Below are 20,518 nucleotides of genomic sequence, written 5' to 3'. Positions count from 1 at the left end.
ACAAATATAGCATGGCTTGGCACAGTCCCCCACTCCCTCTCCACAGGATTTGACCAACAGCAGCAGGAGCTAATGGCTGCCGTTGCTCTCAACCAAACCTGTGAGAGCAGTAAGAGGAGAGAGAGTAAGTATTTAGTGAGGAAATGAAAGTTTTTTACCTTAATGCATAGAATATATTAAAGTAAAAAAAAAAAAAAAAAAATCATCTTCAGAATCACTTTAAAGGATTTGTAATGTTGCCATCAAGTTCTGAAATTTACACATCCCTGCCAAACCCTGGAGTGCCTTGAGGTTTCTTCACGGGTGCCTTAGCAAAATGTCTAAACACTGCCCAAAACGTGTATACAAGCCAGTGGGTGGAACAAGTCTGCCTTTTAGTTACACAAAGCCACGGGTTTTCATTACAACCTTTTAGCCACCGGCATCCTGAAAACCAATGACATCATCAAAATAAAACTACTAGAATAGTTTTCTACATTTTAGAATGGGGTGCCTCATGACAGTCCATAATTTTAAAGGGTGCCTTGGGACTGTCCATAATTTTAGAGGGTGCCCTGACTAATTATATATATATATATATATATATATATATATATATATATATATATATATATATATATATATATATATATATATATATATATATATATATATATATATATATATATATATATATATATGGGAAGGGTTTTTAGAATAAGGATAGTGAGGAGCTAATTTTTTGTTTACTCCTCTCCCATTAATACATGCATCCATAGAACACCTGAATGGCCCTGATGCAGCCCTGAATTACAAGATTCTGACACCCAGTTAAATACAGGTATTGAAACTAATAGAAACTAATAGAATTCAACAATACTTAAATACTTTTAAAGCCCAGCTCCAGGCTGCTGTTGGTGTACCCATACAGCAGGGTCCTCCTGGCTGGGCAAAAAAGTGGAGTAGCTTGAGGGGATCGGTTGCATGGAGAGGGAAAAGCTTGCTTATGCAAGGAATAATTTGTATTCCGTTGCCCCCTAGCTAAACAATGCAGCCCAAAGTGGATCATTCTCTCCCCACCCCATATCTGCCTGGTGTTCAGCTTTGGGGTTCCTACATGGAAGCCCATTTAAAAAATTCTGGACTGGACATAGTGGTAGATAGAATACCCTGTTTATACACAGCAGAACAGAAAAGAGATGTGTCAACTTAGCTAGAAAAAAAAAAAAAAAAAGGAAGGTGTGTTTGTTCATTAAAGGAATTTTATGAGTACACAAACAAGCAAAATTGCCACTGCTGACTTTTTAAAAATGTACTTTCTAGGGCAGTCTAGGCCAAATGACTCATTAACCTGAAACAAGTCTGAACTATTCCTAAATTAGTAACTGACTAGATGGTAGAGCCAGAACAACATACAGCTTGCAATGTTAAAAAACAAGTATTTCTTTTTTTACTTACAGCTTTTTAAAGTAAGTCTGTCACAAACCTTTTTACAAGAAAAGTTGAATATTTTTATGTACTCAAGATTCAAACATTTCTCTAAATGGATTCAATATCAGAAATGTGTAAATCCTGGAAAAAAAGTTGTATAATTCTTGTGTAAAAAACAAATTTATAAATAATCCTCAAAGTATACTGTATTTTTAGTAAGCAACTTTTTTCCAGTTTTAAAAATTAAAATAAATAAATAATAATAATAATATCTTCCTGTTTTTACAAACTTGCACTTCCATATTAAAATGGTATTGAAGGTTTGGATTTCTAACACAAAAAAAAAAAAAACCCCAACGATACTGACTCAGGCAGCTGGCATTATATTCTCAAGGAGGGAAACCTACAATCGGCACATGTGCAGTTCACAATAGTGTTCCCCTCCAATGAGAATCTAATGCGCCGATGATGCGCTGATCTCACAGAAGGTGACCCGGCTCACAGGATCAGACATAGCAGCAAGAGTCACTATGTAAATAAACAACCTCTCTCCTTTGTGTGGCAGTGTGGCCTGGTGTCTGACAAGCCGGGGACCGGTACCAGTCCACAGCCCGGGGGTTGGGGACCCCCGATACACAGAGTTCTCGGCGCACAGCGTGCCGTTTAGAGGTTATATTGTGATGCATGCAAGGAGTTATAAACTATATTTTTCCTTCTACATGGTGACAAAAAAGTGACATCAATGTTATTAGATGGCATAACATTCACTGCACAGTAAACCCATGGATAAAATCCATTGGCATGCTGTATAGAGAACGGTATTAAATTTTTTGCTTCACACAGGTTAGGCCATGTTCACACCTGAGCAATTCAAAGCTTCTCCAAAAGCACTTTGAAGTGTTACTAAACCCAGGACCCTGCATCCACTATATCTGGTCTCCCACAGTACACAGAACATGGAAATGCAATTATTTTGTCCAGCTGAGCACTGGTTACAGCTTGCAGGAGATTTCATTCTCCTCTATGAGGATGCTAAACCCCTGACCTCTATATGACCAGCGCCGATTGGCCCTCTGCTGATCAAATGCACTCTCCAAAAAAAAAAAAAAAAAAACCTCTAGCAATATACACCAAACTGAGCATGTGCAAAATGCCTGTGGTTCAGTCTGTCTTATTAGGAGATATGAGGTGGACACTTGAACAAGGGGGAGGAACAGAGCAGTCAGAATCAAACCGCCTTTTTTACACAATGCAGAGGATTAACCCCTTAGGTTCCACAGTAAGTATAACATGCATGCTTTACTGCATATACAGACTGATTTTACTGCTGTGGGTTTAGTAACACTTTAATGCTTGACATTAGTATGTCCATTATAATCAATGGTGCCCATGTTTAAATATTTTCGCTTTAAACTACATGAGCTTCTTATGAGACAGAGTTGCTCTTAGCTCAAGTGTGAGTGCAGCCTTATTGCCAGGTTTCATCCAAACGCCTCTTCTCCCAGTATAAGTAAGCAGAGATATTATTCTAATAAAAGTAATCTAATACCAGAAAAACTGACCTTCAGTGCAAAGCCAAGAGGAATGAAGAAGAGTTCTTTCTGATAAATGAAATTCACCATTATGGAGCCACTCTCTAAATAATGTAGATTCATATTGACAGCTGTGTGTTCATCTCTGACACAACGCATTGATATACCTATATATAAAAAAATAAATAATCATGGCATGGTAACTCAATTTTCAGGAACCTTCAAGGACAGCACGAGAGGCTTAACTTATCTTAATAGGAAACACAACAATCATCAACAATGAATAAAAAGAGCACAATCACATAGTCATCTCAGGATTTATCAAGAACTGACAGCAACTGATGGAACAACATGACAAAACAATACAATACAGAACAAAGGGTAGAAATCCCTGATGTCCTAGGAGATTCACAGAAACAGAGTTACCAACTCGGTTTTTCCCCCAATCATCTTCATCATCTTAGAGGACAAAAGAAAAACCAAAAACACCACACAACTATTAGGCTACGATTTGAAGGCCAATTCTACAAGGCTAAAGCTGGCCACACATTATACAGTTTTCATATTCATTGTCCTTTAGGTTTACCTTCAACTATGTACTGCAAGGGCCTGCCTGATTGCATACAAATTGAAAGTGTTCAGGTTTGACCTCATATTATATGGTTTTGGTGCCAGAAGGCCAAGGTTGAGTACACCAACTGGGGTGTATAGTAGATACGTGTAACCCATAATAGGTACAGCTTCAGTCACTAGACTTGAAGATAACCAGGTTGTATCTGGAATACAAGCAACTACAAGTCACATTAAGACTACATATTTAATCGATGCACATACCTAGCGATTCCCCCAATACACTGCAGTACATGAATATCTTTATCTAGCCCACACTCAGGTGGGAGATGGATAAAGCCTCCCAAGACTTAAGCATTCTGTTAGTATATAATTTTACTACTCTGTTGGACTTGTCATGTGTTGCCCATATCCAATAAAGACTACACTCTCTGGAAAAGAGCAGAGGTTGACTGACTTGATATTCACTTTTAGGTAATTGCGTTCTATGCGCACATATCTGTATATGGTTTCCACAATATGAATAATTTTATTAGTTATTTATTCATATTTACAACACCCCATACCTCCAAAGGCAACACAAGGGAGAACTCAGAACCTGACCAAATGAGAGTAAAGAAGGCTCCACTAGAGCCTCTGCAGCCACAGGGATACCTTGTACCCTGAGGAAGTCACGTAACTAACGCGAGGCAACGGGTAGGTACACGGTGACATAGTTCCGGTACGCGGTGACGTAGTTCTGTGGTGGATGCCATCTTGGCACACCTGAAACCCATGTAGAGGTACACCCATAGCATGAGGTTTAAAGGCTTATGATATACTGGAAATTCGCGAGCAGGCAATTGGCATTTTTTATGCTTTATTTACAATAAATCATATTACACTATGGAGGATCTTCTTTCCTCTATTAATATGATCTGGATGGGAGATTGAGCTTTGGTGCGGTTACCTGTGTCTGGAGGGGACCTGAGATGTGTAAGTGCCACCATTGAGGGGATTTCTTATAGATACCATCCAGTGACGAGTTACTGCCTGTGAAGGATCCTGGAGTGATCCCGAAAGCACGCTGGCACAGTGGGTCGTAGTAAGGAGGTGAGGGGGCAATTTAGCAATTTGAGGATTTCACCGTTGTTGTGAACGCACATTCACCTCATCACCTGCATGAATCTTTTTCAATGGATCAAGTTTTATATAATATTTTGTGGACTTTTTTAATGAACATTTTGATATTTATTTCACTTTATTTATATATTGGTACACTTGTGTTAAATTTTATTTACTTATGGTCTTTGATTGAGTGTTGCGTTTTTAAGCACCTGTCACTTTGATTATCCCTAATTTTGGGATTCACGGTTGTTTGCACTAGTCTGTGTTTTCTATTTATTGATCCCAATTAGGGATTTTGAGGGCTTGTTATTGGTGTTATTTAAGTTTTCACCACGCGGGGTCCATTTTTAGGACCATTTTGATATTTCACGTTGTTCATATCACGTGTTTATGTGTCACAAAGTAGATCCCGATTGGATCAGATCACTTTAGATTTGTTTATCTATATTTATGGTATATGTATTTTTATTTATATATTTATTAGTGCTACACTATTATATAATTTAGCCACAGAGATAGTTGCTTCTCCTCAGGCACGGGAGAGACCTTGGGGGGGGGGGGGGGGGGGGAAGGAAAAAAGCCCACATATGCAAATCCACTGTTACTGAAATCCTAGAGAGCATATAGTGGGAGTCCATGCAACTAATGTGATGGGCCTAATGGAAATTAAACCATATCAATGTTCCTGTTAGGTTGGAGGAAACTCAACTATGACAATGCTCTTTTTACAGAATGTGAATGGGTGTTCTGTTTTAGGTAGGTGGAGCCTCGTGCGGTCCTGGAAGAAAAAACAACATAATATATATTTTCTTCAATGTTGAGTTAAATTTATTTATGCAATTGTAAAGTCTGGACCACAACATGCATGAATAATACAGCTGGCCTCCATCTTTGTGCAAACACTTTCTAGCATTATCATCTAATGTTCTAATAGTATTTTATGAACTGGAGTTTCTGGCACTTCATGCATTTTACTAGTTTGTCTAACTTTGTAGATAAAGTACTAGACTGCTAAATACTTCCATTTTCTATTTCAATGGTTTTTATTAAATTTTTTAAACAGTATAAACAGAGGCAGTAAAACACGCCCACGCAGGGGCTATCAATTGCACAGATAAACAAAATGCCAAATAATAAAAAAAAAAAAAAAAAAAAAAAAAAAAAAAAAGGGGAAAAACAATGCTCTAATGCCAACAGGGCAAAAGGTACGCCCACGCAGGGGCTATCAAAGGCACATAAGTTACAAAACATTAATGTAACTGATTATAACAACTAAATGCAGCTGTCCTAGTCACACCAAAAACAGAGAGAGAGAGAAAAAGGAAAAGAAAGAAAAAAAAAAAAAAAAAAAAAAAGGGGGGGGGGGGGGGCAAAGAGCAGGGATTCAAGAGCGCCAACACCGAACGCCATTACATCCCCAGACTAGCCGGGGAGAGTGAGGGAAGGGCATATTGCAACCACGGCTCCCATATTTTCAAAAATTTACGTTGGGAGTCATTGCGGATACTCGACATCTGTTCGTTGAGCATCATAGTGGTCATACGATCCCTCACCCCCTGAAGAGGGACAAACGGACTCCTCCAGGCCTGAGCAATTGTTCTATTGGCCGATAAAAACAGATAGGAAGCCAACTTCTGCTGGTGAGCCAAGAGGCCCGGTATGGGGCAATGAAGCAAAGCATACTGAACATCCCGGCGTATGGAGAGATGGAACAAAGTGAAAAGGAGGCCAAATACACGAGACCAAAAACGAAACAGTCTCGGGCATGACCACCAGATATGCAATACATCACCACGATGACCACAACCCCGAAAACATCGATCACTACAGGCAGGGTTAGCCCGGGCCAACCGAGCCGGAACCCAGTACCAACGAAACAAAACCTTATAGGCTGCCTCCAGTGTGGTCGTATTAAATGAGCATTTAGCTATGAGTGACCAGGCCTTATTCCAGTCCTCCGGATCCACAGCCACTCCCAGGTCGCGCTCCCACTGAACAACATATGAAAGAGAAGTATGCGATGAGCGTCTGTTCAGAGCTGCATAAAGAAGGGATATAAGGCCCGGAGCGCCCGGACGCTGTTGGCAAAGCTGTTCAAAGGCAGATTTCTGGTACGGGAACGCAGAAGTACCCCGCAGCGAGAGCAGCCAGTGTCGCAATTGAAGATATCGAAAAAATTCCGCTGGGGGGATATTCCGGGACTCCCGAAGAGAGTCCCAGGTGGGAAAGGACCGAAAAATCAAAAAGTGTCGCACCTGCGAAAAACCATTAGTCACCCACCAAGAAAACGCCCCTGGGTGATCCAAACCCGGCGGGAAAAGAGGGTTGTTAATAATAGGTAGCAAAGGCAGAAAAGGTGACATCAGACCACCAGAATAACGTACCGAGTCCCAAACTTGTAGGCCATGAAGTAACATCGGACTCAGTGCCATAGGGCGCAGGGCAGGGGGAAGCCATAGAAGCGTCGACAGTGCGATAGGGGCACAATTAGGTAGTTCCAACAGGACCCAGAGGGGGACGTCGGAAGAGGCGTGCAACATAGACAGCGGGGCAATCTGGCTCGCTTGATAATACTTAGTCACATTAGGCACCCCAAGACCACCCTGAAGTCTATGGGCAAAAAGCGTACTTTTGGATACTCTGGGGTGCTTATCGGCCCAGATAAAACGCATTAACTTCGCCTGAAGCAACCTAAGAAAATGAGGGGGAACCCGCACCGGGAGTGTGCGAAAATAATACAACAATTTCGGCAAGATGGTCATTTTCACCGAATTAACCCGTCCTATCCAAGACAGGTGCGGAAATTGCCAAGAATGCATAAGAGAGGATAGAGAGCTAAGCAATGGATAATAATTTGCAGCAAACAAGGAGTCATAAGTGGGGGTCAAGCGAACGCCTAAGTATTCAAGAGAAGAGGAAGCCCATTTGTAAGGGAAGTGGGATTGTAGGCGCGAAACCAAATCCGAAGCCAAAGTAATATTGAGGGCTATAGTCTTATCCAAATTGATACGGAGACCCGAAATCAAGGAGAAGCGCTCAAGAACCTGTTGCAAATTAGGAAGCGTCGTCAGGGGGTTAGTAAGAGTCAGGAGGGCATCATCCGCAAAAAGATTCAGTTTGAATTCCTGTCCTGCGTAAGGAACCCCCGATACATTGCAATCGGTCCGAAGCGCTAAAGCCAGCGGCTCAAGCGCCAGGACAAAGAGCGCTGGGGACAGGGGACAACCCTGTCTTGTCCCTCGCCCCATAGGAAAGGGATCTGAAAAGTACCCAGCGTATTTGACGGAGGCCGAAGGAGAAGAATACAAGGCCTGGATCCAAGAAAGAATAGAATCCCCAAAACCCCAACGAGACAGCACAAACCGCAGGTATTCCCAGGATAGAGAATCAAAAGCTTTATAAATGTCTAAACACAGTAAGAATCCTGGGATTTTCCGTTGTTGCAGAAAATGTATAAGATGGACCACCTTACGGACGTTATCACCCGCCTGCCTCCCGGGGACGAACCCCACCTGGTCCCTGTGGACCAGGCTACGCAAATATTTATTGATGCGAAAACTAAGGATCTTGCCCAGTATCTTCAGGTCTTCATTAAGAAGAGAAATAGGCCGGAAGGCTTGCGGTTCCTGTACATCATCAGTCGTCTTAGGAATCATGGCGATATGCGCTCTAAGCGCATCTGGAGAGGGCGAGGAGCCCTGTCGTAACGCATTAAAATACTCAGCCAAAAAGGGCGCCAACAAGGCTGAGAATTTCTTATAATAAAGACCGGAAAAGCCGTCGGGACCTGGGGCCGCGGTGGACCGTAAAGATTTGATAGCTTGGAGCACTTCTGGTACAGTGACACCGGCGTTGAGTGCCACCTGTGCCGCCTCGGATAACCCAGGAAGTCGGAGATCTTGAAAAAATGCCTCTGCCTGAGCCACGGGGAAGGGATCTGGTTTAGCGTAGAGGCGTGAAAGGAAGTCTGAGAAACGGGAAACAATCTGCTGGGGATTAGAAGTACAGCCACCTGTAGGAAGTCGCAGTCGAATCGGTTTATGGGGTTTCCCCACAGAATTGAGTTTCCTGGCCAGCATCGGGCCCGGCTTATTAGCACAGGAATAAAATTTGTGTTTGGTCCAGCGCAGGGCCCGTTTTGCCTCCGAAGAGGCAAGTAAGTCCAACTCTGCCGCCAGAGCGTCCCGAGCGCGTTTATGGGCCGCGGATGGAGATGACTTCCAACGCGCATCCGCAGAGGCCAGGAGAGAATGAAGCTCCAAAAGTCGGCGCTCCCGCTCCCGCTTCCGGACCGCCGCCAGCTGTATAACATGACCCCGCACCGTGGCCTTATGCGCCTCCCATAGGGGCACTGCAGAGGAGACCGATCCCGCGTTTTCCGTAAAGTATGTTCGTAAAAAAAATTCTATTTGTTGGCAGGTAGCCTGAGTGGTCAATAAAGAATCATTGATGCGCCAATGAAAAGGGCGCCGTTCTGACCCAGAGAGGGCAAGGAGAAGTACCAAGGGATCGTGATCCGACCAAGGCGAGGAGGGAATAGTTATCCGCCTGACCAAGGGAAGCTGCTGAACCTGCATAAATATATGATCAATTCTACAAAAACTATCATGAGGACTGGAATAGAATGTAAAGTCCCGTTCCGTTGGGTGAAGCTCCCTCCAGACGTCCGCCAGCCCCGCTGTCCGCAGGAGAGAGCGCATACGTTCCTCCAGCGCCAAGTCATGAGAAGGGGCCGCCCCCCGTGCGCAGCGCCTATCCATTGCGGAATCCAAAGTAACATTCGAATCCCCCAAAACAACAAGGAGACCCTTAGAGTGTCGGGAAACAATGGTGCAAAGATGTGAAAAGAATTTATCCTGAAAACGATTAGGCGCGTAGTAAGAGACAAAAGTAACCTCCTGGTCCCAGAGGGTGCCTTGCAGAAGCAGATACCTGCCCGTGGGGTCCGCTATATTCCTAGCACAGACAAAGGGGAGATTGCATTTAAAAGCGATCAGGACACCCCGACGCTTCTCAGGAGCCGAGGCCGTGTAAAAGGTGGGATAGTGAGGTGAAAGATAACGTGGGGCGGAGGACTGAGAAAACCTGGTCTCTTGTAAACATACCACGTCAATTTGTTGCGATTTGAGGTGATGAAAAACTTTAGCCCGCTTCTGAGGCGAATTGAAGCCTTGAACATTTTGCGAATGAATTTTCAAAAGGGGCGAGGCCATGGCGGCATCAGAGCAACACGCTCAGCAGAACAAACCATAAAGCAGCTAGCAATTTCCGCTCCCAATGGCGATCGGACCGTGGCATCCCAGAACCCTGCAGAAAACAAAAACAAAAAAAAACCAAAGAAGAAAAAAAAAACAAAGAAAGAAAGAAGGAAAAGGACACAAAAAGAATATACAATAGTGCAATCGTGTCACGCCAATGGTGACGTGCATCCTACAAATGAAGGATACCAGTTAGGGGTGGCTCTACCACCGGACACATGGCTGCAAATGGAAACATCAGAAACATAAGTCCCCAGGGGGCAAAAGGGCAATAAGGCAATAAACACAATAGAACGGGGTACCAAAGCAATAAAACTAAAGGTCCCAGGAGCTAGGCAACCGTGATGACCTCCCCATAGCAACCCAGAGAACCATGGGGCCAACCCCCTCCCACCCAGCCGGGCCTACCAGATCAACCTCCCACCCCGAAACCAGAGGGAGCCCTCACTCCGTGCTACCAACAAAAACTGGAATACCATCTCCCAGGCCCAAAATAGGCTGCAACAGCAGAAAGTCATAATTCTTGAGTCCATGAGGAGACCCCCCCCCAACCAGGGAAGGAACCCAAGGGGGCACACTATATCAGTCCCAACCCGTAATGCTGACAAACTGGGGGAGCCCTAAGGGCCAAACTCACGGTCCCGTCAAGGAAGTCCATCAGTGAGATGATACATGGGAAGTCCAAGACACATCTTCAGCCCGGAGAAGAACAGGAAGGACTTGATCGTGAAGGGGTCTGAGGGAGGGCCCTCTTCCTATTGGACGACCGCTCCCAGATGCGGCTTGGAAGAAGCGGCCTTGCCGGGGATCCTGATGAATGTGCCAGGCTCTGATCCGCAGCCTCAGGCGAAAGAAGGTGTAAGGATTCCAGGAGAGAATGGGCCTCCTCCGGCGTAGCCACAGAATGACTGCGGCCCTGGTAGGTGAAGGTGAGGCGAAACGGGAAGCCCCAAGCGTATTTGATACTGTGGTTCACTAGGACCGAAGTGAAGGGCTTCAATTGGCGTCGTTTCTGAAGAGTGGTCTGAGAGAGGTCCGCAAAGAGCTGGTAGTGATGCCCCTGGAAGCTGAGGTCAAGGTTGTTTCTGGCCGCCAAGAGAATAGTTTCCTTAGTGCGGTAATACGTAAATTTGATGATAATGTCCCTCGGGGGCCCATCCGGTCGTCTGGGGCCCAACGCACGATGGATGCGGTCAAATTCAAGCCGGTCAATGGGAATAGCTGGTGTCAGCTCCTGAAACAGAGCTGTAGCAGTGGAAGTAAGATCCGTGACCGTTTCCGGGATACCCCTTAACCGCAGATTGCCACGGCGGGAACGATTCTCGAAATCCTCAAGCCGTAGCAGCGCGTCCGCCAATTCTTTCTTGAGGTCGCACAAATCCTGCTCGTGATTCTCTATGACCGTGACCGCAGCGTCCATCTTATCTTCGAGGTCGTTCGTCCGGTTGCCCAACTCGCGAATCTCCTGCGAAAGACGGTCGGCCAGCTTGGAGGTAGCGGAGGACAACTCCGACTGCAGCATACATTTGAATCGGCGCAGGAGCTCAGCATCCCGCAGAGATGGGATGGGAGACTGCAGGGATGGCTCTGGTGCCAGGTCCTCCACACTGCCAGGGTCCGACCCACCCATGGATGGTGACAGCGGGGGACCCAAAATCGCGGCTGGGGCTCCATCTGAGGTCCCGGGGGAGAGCCGCGAACTCGCGGCCGGGGTCCTGGAAGTCCGCGGCGGCCGGCCCAAAATCGAGGCCCCGGCTTCAGCCGCGATCGCCGGCGGGTAGGCCGCAAACTCCGGAGCAGCCTGCCGGGAGCTGGAGGCACGGGCGGCCAGCGTTTTTTTGCCCATCAGGGCACTGGAGAGACAGGGGGCCAGGGAGGAAACAGAGGGACCCCCCCTGAGGAGTGAAAATCGGCCGATGTGTCCGGCGGCCGAGGAGTTAATTTAGGAAGCAGCCATCCTGGTTGCTGCTCACGATCTTGACAAATACTTCCATTTTAAGGAAGCATTTAAGGGCGTTTTAAGGGGGCATTCAAACCAGGCCACTGTGGTAGCACGCCATGCCTTAATTTTCAATGGCACCCCAACACACAATGGCAAGAATAAAATGTGCCATCTGGTTCAACTGCTGCAACCGCCCAAAGCAACCTATCAACTTCTAGCTTTCATTTTTTTCCCCCACACAGCTTAGAAACTGTAAAATCTGATTGGATACTCTAGGCTAGCGTTTCTCAACCTTTTTTCAGTCAAGGCACCCTTTAAAATTATGGACAGTCCCGAGGCACTCCATTCTAAAATGTGAAAAACTAATAGTTTTTTTTTTTAATAAAGCAGCAACATCCACACATGTAGGACACCCAACAGTAAAAGCGATTGATTTTTCCAAAGCAAATACACTCTTGCACACTGGTACCGAGTAGTATTCCAGTGTTTCTCTTCTCCCTCATTTTTTCTCCATCACTGAGCTAATGTGACCCCAGCACTGATGGAGAGGGGCAGGGGAGGGTCAAACAAGGATGCTGTGCAGGCAGCTGACATCCTCCTTATCAACTGATGTCATTGGTTGTCAGGACACCGGCAGCTAGAAGGTTGTAATGGTGCACAATGAAAACCTGTGGCTCAGTGTGACTAAAAGGCAGGCGTGCTCCACCTGCTGGCTTGCATACAGTTTCGATCAATTTTTAAACATTTTGCCAAGGCACTCCTCAAGCCCTGAGAAAGGCTGCTCTAGGCAACTGCTCCATCTGAGAAAGTCTCAAAACACTTTTTATAATTCCCTTCATGTGCATTGCAGCTTATTCATTTTGAATGTGCTGCCTAATGTAGAGTGTTGCATTGTCATAATGTTAATGAGCTCTTACAAAGTCTGAAATGAGGGTAGCCTATTCTGATTAAAAACAACAACATTACAGTGAAAAATGTAAGAGAAAAACCAATTACCATACTGGGTATAACCGGGACCTCTACTTTTCCACTTGGGGCGAATCATTGCAATGGGAAAATTTCTTCTTGGCATAATTAACATCCGAATCACCTTTTCTATCCCATTGATTATAAAATAGCCACCCATTTCCTATGAAAATAGATAATGCGATTCAATTCAGAATGAATGAACAATCACCTTTGATGTATGCGACAATTACATACCAGTGCAAGAAAACAGGTGTCAAAACTCATATCTGTGATAATTAAAAAAAAGGCTGCTGGACAGAGATGTAACACATGCCACGGCCACTATGCAACTGAATTGGGTGGTACCGCAACAGGTTGTGGTATGGTACTACAGGGCTGTCCAACATAATACTTGTCCAAGATAAAATCCTTACCTGTTCCTCCTCATGATGCTGCACAAGCTGCTTTGGTGAAAGGCCATGTAAGTTACAAAGCTTGGATTTTACCATGATAGGAACATAGCCAAGGAATTGCTTGATGACACCACTGGGAACATCATTCACAGACCAACTTATATCCGCCTGTAATAGCAAAAAACATCCCATTACAACATTTTCTGTTGACATTTGATGAAATCACACACACTTACTTAGGTCCATATATATTTGGACACAGGTACTATTTTAGTTTTTCTTTTCCAGGTATTTACCAAAACATATTCAAGCTATAGTTATAAAATGTATATGTGCTGAAAATGCACACTTTCAGGTTTATTTGAGGGTATGTACATTCAAATTGGAGGAATGGTTTAGGAATTACATCTCTTAAGAGTAGCGATCCTCCCTTTTTTCAAGGGACCAAAAGTAATTGGACAATTGAATCAAAAGCTGTTTCATGGCCAGGTGTGGGCTACTCCTTTATTTCTTCATCAATTAAGCAGGTAAAAGGTCTGGCGTTGATTTTAACCGTGGCATTTGCATTTGGAATCTATTGCTGTGAACCTACATCATGCATTCAAAGGAGCTGTCCATGCAAGTGAAACAGGCTATTGTAGGCCTAGCAGCAACCTTAGGCGTGGCCAAATCAACAGTTTGGTACATTCTGAGGAACATACATTCGCAGCAACATAAAAAGGCATGAACGTCCACGGAAGACAACAGTGGTGGATGATCGTAGGTTCCTCTCTATGGTAAAGAAAAGCCCATTCACAACATCCAGACAAGTGAAGGATACTCTCCAGGAGGTGGGCGTATCATTTTCAAAAGTGTACAATCAAGAGAAGACTTCACGAGAACAAATACAGAGGGTTCACCACAAGGTGCAAACCATTCATAAGCCTGAAGAATGGAAAAGCCAGATTAGACTTTGCCAAAAAACATCTAAAAAAAGCCAGACCAGTTCTGGAAAAGCATTCTTTGGATGAATGAAACTAAGATTAATCTGTGCCAGAATGACTGGAAGAAAAATATTGTGGAAAAGGCTTGGAACAGCTCATTAACCAAAGCACACAGCATCATCTGTAAAACATGGTGGAGGCAGTGTGATGGCATGGGCATGCATGGCTTCCAGTGGCACTGGGTCATTGGTGTTTATTGATGATGTGACAGAAGACAGAAGCAGCCGGATGAATTCTGCAGTGTTTAGAGATATATTGTCAGCCCAGATTTAGCAAAGTTGATTGGATGGCGCTTCACAGTACAGATGGACAATGATCCAAAACACACTCAAAAAGCAACCCAGTAGATTTTGAAGGAAAAGAAGTGGAATATTCTGCAATGGCCGAAACAGTCACCTGATCTCAACCCAAATGAGCATGCATTTCACTTGCTGAAGGCAAAGCTAAAAGGCAGAAAGACCCACAAACAAGAACTGAAGACAGCTGCAGTTAGACCCTGGCAAAGCGTCAGAAAAGAGGAAACCCAGTCTTTGGTAATGTCCATGGGTTCCAGACTTCGAGCAGTCATTGCCAGTAAAGGATTCTCAACAAAATATTAAAAATGAACAATTTAAGATTATATTCAACTGTCCAATTACTTTTGGTCCCTTGAAAAAGGGGTGATGGCTACTCTTAAGAGTTGTAATTTATAAACCCTTCCTCCAATTTGGATGTACATACCCTCAAACTAAACCTGAGAGTGTGCACTTTCAGCCCATATCCATTACATAACTATAGCTTGAATATGTTTTGGTAAATACAGAAACAATTGAGTACTGTCCGGGATACTTTTTTTATTTGCACTAACATACAATTTTGAGGACAAGCTTTCGGGGAATGTCCCCTTCTTCAAGGTCTAAGCAGTACTACTCACAAAGTTAGCAGAATGTTAGAAGAGATGAAAGAGAAAAAAAAAAAAAAAAAGGCTAGAGATAAGATGCATTCAAAGCAAGGGGGGAGGGGGGGGGGGAATACTACACTCACACAGAGGGAGTCAAGCTACAATAGTTTTGGTAAATACCAAACCAAAAAAATAAAATTGTACCTGTGCCCAAATATATATGGGCATAACTGTATAGATCAGGAGATGCGCTGGATAACATGAGTGGCTACTGAAGATGGAGCTTCTGTCACTAGCTCCAAACATTGCAAATAAATCGCTCACTGATTGAGACAGACTTTCCATGATTGCAATTCATTAGTGAGGAGGTATGTAAATGGACTACACCTAAAACAAGGGGATTATTCAACTTTGGTCAAAGCTGCAGTTTATTTTTACCTATAGAAACCCTCACCTGCATAAACGGTTTTTTTTTTGTACACGTGAACTCAGACTTAAATGCTTGCAAGTGGATGGTGGTAGGTATGGCACAGCCAACAAAAGAGTGGTAGCTCGGAATTCAGGATGACTGCAATATCAATGCTACACCATCCCAAGAAGCTGCATTAGAGGGATTTAACTGGCACACTCAATAGGAATATGTGGAATTTTGCTGGCGGGACTAAGGCTTCAGTTACATTTGTATTTGGGGATGATAAAAAAAAAAAAAAAAAAAAAAGTGTCTGGGACACGTTTTTACTGCAACCCTGAATGCTGAAAAATATCAGAGGGGGTGCAGTGCATATGCCGTGCCTGCGATGTTTTACATCACACTGCAGGGAAAAAAAAAAGAAATTTCTGCCACCTACTCAACGCAACCCGTGTGCAAATGCTGGGTTTATCGGGCTAACAGAGGCAGTAAGGAGGTGATACAAAGTCTCCTCACTACCTGTCAAATGTTCTCTGAAGAGCAATCTGAATGTGGACTACTCTTCAGAAAGCAACAGTCACAACTGAAAGAGCACTACTATACCAATACTTTACTAATTCTGGATATCTAATCTGACAATATGTGATTAGTGCTTATACTTTCAGTCGATTGAGAGTTCTATATAACTCAGGGCTTGTCCACCCCAGGTTACTTTTGGGGGGGGTGGAACTTTTTGTTTTTATGTCAATTTTTCATATGTGTTTTTATCTAATAAAATTATTGAGATAGATTAGATAGATATATTATATCTATAGGTCTGGTTCTGAGCTGATAAAAGTCAAGTTGTTCTATTTGGCGAAGTTTTATACCCAGCCCACACTGTCTCTATAGTATTTCAGATGTGATTATTGGAAATCTATATTTTGACATAAATACCAGTTGTCTAATATTTAAACATTAGTACAATGTATTTGCTGATGGCGGCTTGTCTGCAAATGTTTGATTCCTAAAATATAAAGAACCCTGCTTATGTATACTCACAGTCAGCCTTCCATGGTAGGTGCACCTTCGTCCTCTACATTCAGCCGGGTAAATCTTTGGATCCTTACAGAGACTTCCCTTAGGTACCATGGGTTGACTGATAACTGCATCCACAATTTTAAATGATACACGAGCATTTTTAAAACTAAATTCCATTGGTTTCATGGCCTAAAAGAGAAGTTGGGAAAGAGCTTAGGATATATACAAAGTATTCAACTTCAACTATAAACATATCTAAAATCTTTTTTCCCCCTCCCCACTTACTTTCTAGATAAAAGTAAGAAAGAGTTTAGAACCTCTGCCAGTTTTTTTTTCCCACTGCTGCCAGTGTCTCCACTATTTTTCCTGGTAACTTTTGCCATTGAGAAGGATGGCAAGGGAAATACTTTCAACGTGGACACCTTTTCAGGTAACAGCAAACAGGGGATTTCCTTTCACTTCCTGTTGTGCCTCCAGGACAGAAAGTGATGTGAAATCTCCACAGTGGGACTCAGACACCAATAAAATAGTGTGTTTTACCCATTTCCAACTTTGGTCAAAACAAATAGCTATAGAATCACTTGAAACAAACTGACTTTTTCAGCATCCAAGATCACTTGGATGACTTCTACAAGGTAATAGGCTGTCTTAAAGACAAACTGAACCCAGGTCTAAAAAACAAACAAAAACAACACACACACACCATACCTTTTCTGAGAGCACAGGACCCACTGAATGAAAAAAAAAAATGGTGCTGCTATTTTTTTTACTGTATGGAATAGTTGTGCAAAATGTTTATCAAACAATATTTTCTATAAAAATACACTAAAATCACTAATAGTTCACACAAACAACATAACATACAAAATTCCTAATACATCTGAAATAGATAGACAGCCTACAGACACACAGAGGCTGCATGAACCTGGCCGCATGTCAAAATTTGGCATGTGTGCAAGAGTGGGTGCACAGATCCGAATGCAGACTGCAGTGTTCATTCGGATCCGTGTACCAGCTCCTGCACTTGTCAAATTTTGACATGTGGCTGTGTTTGTGCAGCTGCTGTGCCTGCATCCACTTCTGAGCTGTTCACAGACAGCCTATAGAGGTGGATGCAAACACCCAACCTGGTGGCACAGCACACAAGACAGATGTCAGCACCCATATGATTGAGCCCTTAACCACTTGCCACCAGAAGATTTAACCCCATTCCTGACCAGGCCATTTTTTGCAATACGGCACTGCGTTATTTTAACTGACAATTGCGCGGTCATTCAACACTGCACCCAAAAGAAATGTATGTCCTTTTTCCCCCCACAAATAGAGCTTTCTTTCAGTGGCATTTGATTATCTCTGCGGTTTTCCTTTTTTGCGCTATAAACAAAAAAAAAAAAAAAAAAAAAAAGGACCAACAATTTTGAAAAGAAAAAAAGTTTTTGCTATATGCTATAAAACATATCCAGTAAAAAAATTTCATCATAAATATAGCCCAAAATGTATTCTGCTACATGGCGGTATGTATACTGGAATTTTTTTTGTTATATACTAGTAATGGCGGTGATCAGCAACTTAGTGAGACTACGCCGGGCATAATGACACTGGGGGGGGGGGGGGGATCTGACTAACACGGACATCCCATTGACACTAATACAGTGCTCAGTGCTAATAAAAAGCACTGACACTGTACTAATGACACTGGGCAAAAAGGGGTGATCAAAGTGTTAAATACGTGCTGTTTTACAGAGCAATACAAAGCAGCATGTCAGTGCTGACAGGGGAGTGATCTGTGTTTCCATGGGTATGCCTTTCCTTCAGAGCACATGCGCCGCTGTCATCACCGGCTGGTGCTCGCTAGAATATCTCCTAAACGGTGCATGTCTAGGAGATACATTTTACCTACAGGTAAGCTTTATTATACATTTTACCTACCTTACCATACGCTTAGCTGTAGGTAAAAATATAAAATGAGAGTTTACTACCACATTACCATGTCAGGGGTGCTTATAATGGTTAGCTTTTCTATAAAAACCTTTATCCTGAAACCATAAAAAAAAAAAAAAAGCTGCTGTTTTTTTTCCCCCATTCACATCTGGCGATTTGGGATCACAGGCAGAATCACTGTGATTCTGCTCACAATTTCAAATTGTACTGCAATCATAGCAAAGCGCAGCACATGTCTGGGCAGCATTTCTTTTTAATGGCAATTCAAACATGGTGCGGTTTTGCCTAAATTGTCATGCGGCAAACAACATCACGCAAAGCTTGTCGCCAAAAAAAGGAGCAGGAGCTTCTTTTTAGCGATAACCTTCTTGCGATGATTTTTTGCTGCGATACTGTCAAGCCACAAAACTGTGCTGAGTTTGAGGTGCCATTGAAAAGGAATGACACGGCGACCAGACTCATCCACCTTACCAACCGCTCTGTTTCCACCACCCCCCTCTGCCAATCCCTCCACTGGCTTCCGATTATCCAACGGATCAAATTCAAAATGCTTACACTGACGTACAAAGCGGTCCATAACTCTGCCCCAAACTACATCACCGACCTAATAGCCAAATACCACCGAAGACGCACTCTCCGCTACTCACATGACCTCTCTCTAGTTCCCTGGTCTCCTCCTCCCATGCCTGCCTCCAGGACATCACCCATCCTATGGAACTCCCTACCCCAATCTATCAGACTATCACCTACTCTCCTCACCTTTAGGCGCACCCTGAAAACCCATCTCTTCAGGGAAGCCTACCCTGCCCTCTGCTAATTGCCGATCTCCTCTACTCTTTCTACCACTTCATCCCCCACAGCTATTCCTCCTGTACCACTATCCCCTCCTTCCTAGATTGTAAGCTCCAAGGAGCAGGGCCCTCGAACCCCTCGTGTATCGCATTGTATTGTTATTGTACTGTCTCATGTATTGTCTCCCATTGTAATGTACAGCGCTGAGTGAACTGTTGGTGCTATATATATATATACTGTATAATAATAATGACACGCCAACATATGAGGTACATTTTGACAGTGCGATCTGGAATCACAAGCAAAATAATGGCAAATCTGCCCGAGATCCCAATTTGCCAGACGTGAACAGGGCCTAACTGCTTAAAAAGAGTGCCGGATGTTTGGCTTCAATTTTTTAGTCAAGGCCATCTAAATCTGCTAATCTAAACACTTCCCTTCACCTAGTCTGGCAATGCTGCTGTCCAAGGTGTCTGTGTCTCCTTTATCCAGTGGGAGCACAGTAATACAGGAGGTCTGTTGCTGGCCAGGTGTAAACAGAGGAAAAAAACAAAAAAAACCCCCAAAAAAACCAAAACTAATGCAGCCACCACATTTAATGATTGGTAAACTGAAGTATATTACATTTTCTGTTTGGGATTTAGGAGCACAGACTGAAGTTATTAGAAAGTTGGACATTTTTTGGATTAGAACCATTGTAAGAACGAGTATCCATTAGTCCTCATGCACACCGGACGTTTTTACGGCGGCTGTTTTTGGCTTTTGGTGATTTTTCTTTTCTACACCCAGTAAACTCCCCAGCATGTTATCCTATGTGTCCATGCACACACAGGCTTTAATCAGCGTTCTTTTGGCATGGGCATTTTTTGGCTGGAAAAGAACCCAGAACTCATGGGTTTCTAGAGGAGTTTATTTAACTGTAAAAACGCTCCAATGCTGAAAAATAGTGGTGCACCGAAATGCAAATTCTGTTGCCGATACTGAAAATGCAGAATGCATGTGGCCAAAATCCGAGCCGTCTGTGTATGTGGGGAGGCTCCAATATTTTTTTTTCTACTTTCATGTATAGATTTTTTTTTTTAAACTTATGATTTTATTGCTATCACATAGGGGACCAATAGTTCCCTATGTGATATCATGAGTGACAGGTCATCTTTGTAGGGGGGAGGGGGAACGGAGGGCAGGAGTGGAGCAGTGTATATAGTGAGGGAGAAGTGTATACAGAGAGGCTACCTTACTGGCTGTCACTTTATGTCAGTGCCAGTTTTTAAATGCAATTGCCGGGTTTCCTCTAGCTCGGGAAAGAAACTTTG

The 20,518-nt window shown here is 43.5% G+C and overlaps 1 protein-coding gene across 1 annotated transcript in view; it reads right to left on the bottom strand.

Annotated features, from left to right (window-relative positions):
- The window catches only part of POLR1B (RNA polymerase I subunit B), a 47,287-nt gene that overhangs the window by 25,726 nt on the left and 1,043 nt on the right, over window positions 1-20,518 (bottom strand). The window contains exons 2-5 of the mRNA XM_089693267.1: window positions 16,494-16,661; window positions 13,202-13,348; window positions 12,816-12,948; window positions 2,973-3,109 (exon numbers count right to left, since the gene is read on the bottom strand). Of these exons, the coding sequence (XP_089549393.1) occupies window positions 2,973-3,109; window positions 12,816-12,948; window positions 13,202-13,348; window positions 16,494-16,661 (585 nt within the window). The remainder of the gene's footprint in view (window positions 1-2,972; window positions 3,110-12,815; window positions 12,949-13,201; window positions 13,349-16,493; window positions 16,662-20,518) is intronic.

Source organism: Staurois parvus, unplaced genomic scaffold (genome assembly GCF_062004578.1).
Source record: "Staurois parvus isolate SC_StPar_1 unplaced genomic scaffold, SC_StPar_1.0 ptg000619l, whole genome shotgun sequence".
NCBI lineage: Eukaryota > Metazoa > Chordata > Amphibia > Anura > Ranidae > Staurois > Staurois parvus.
This window is presented reverse-complemented; position numbering and strand designations above follow the sequence as displayed.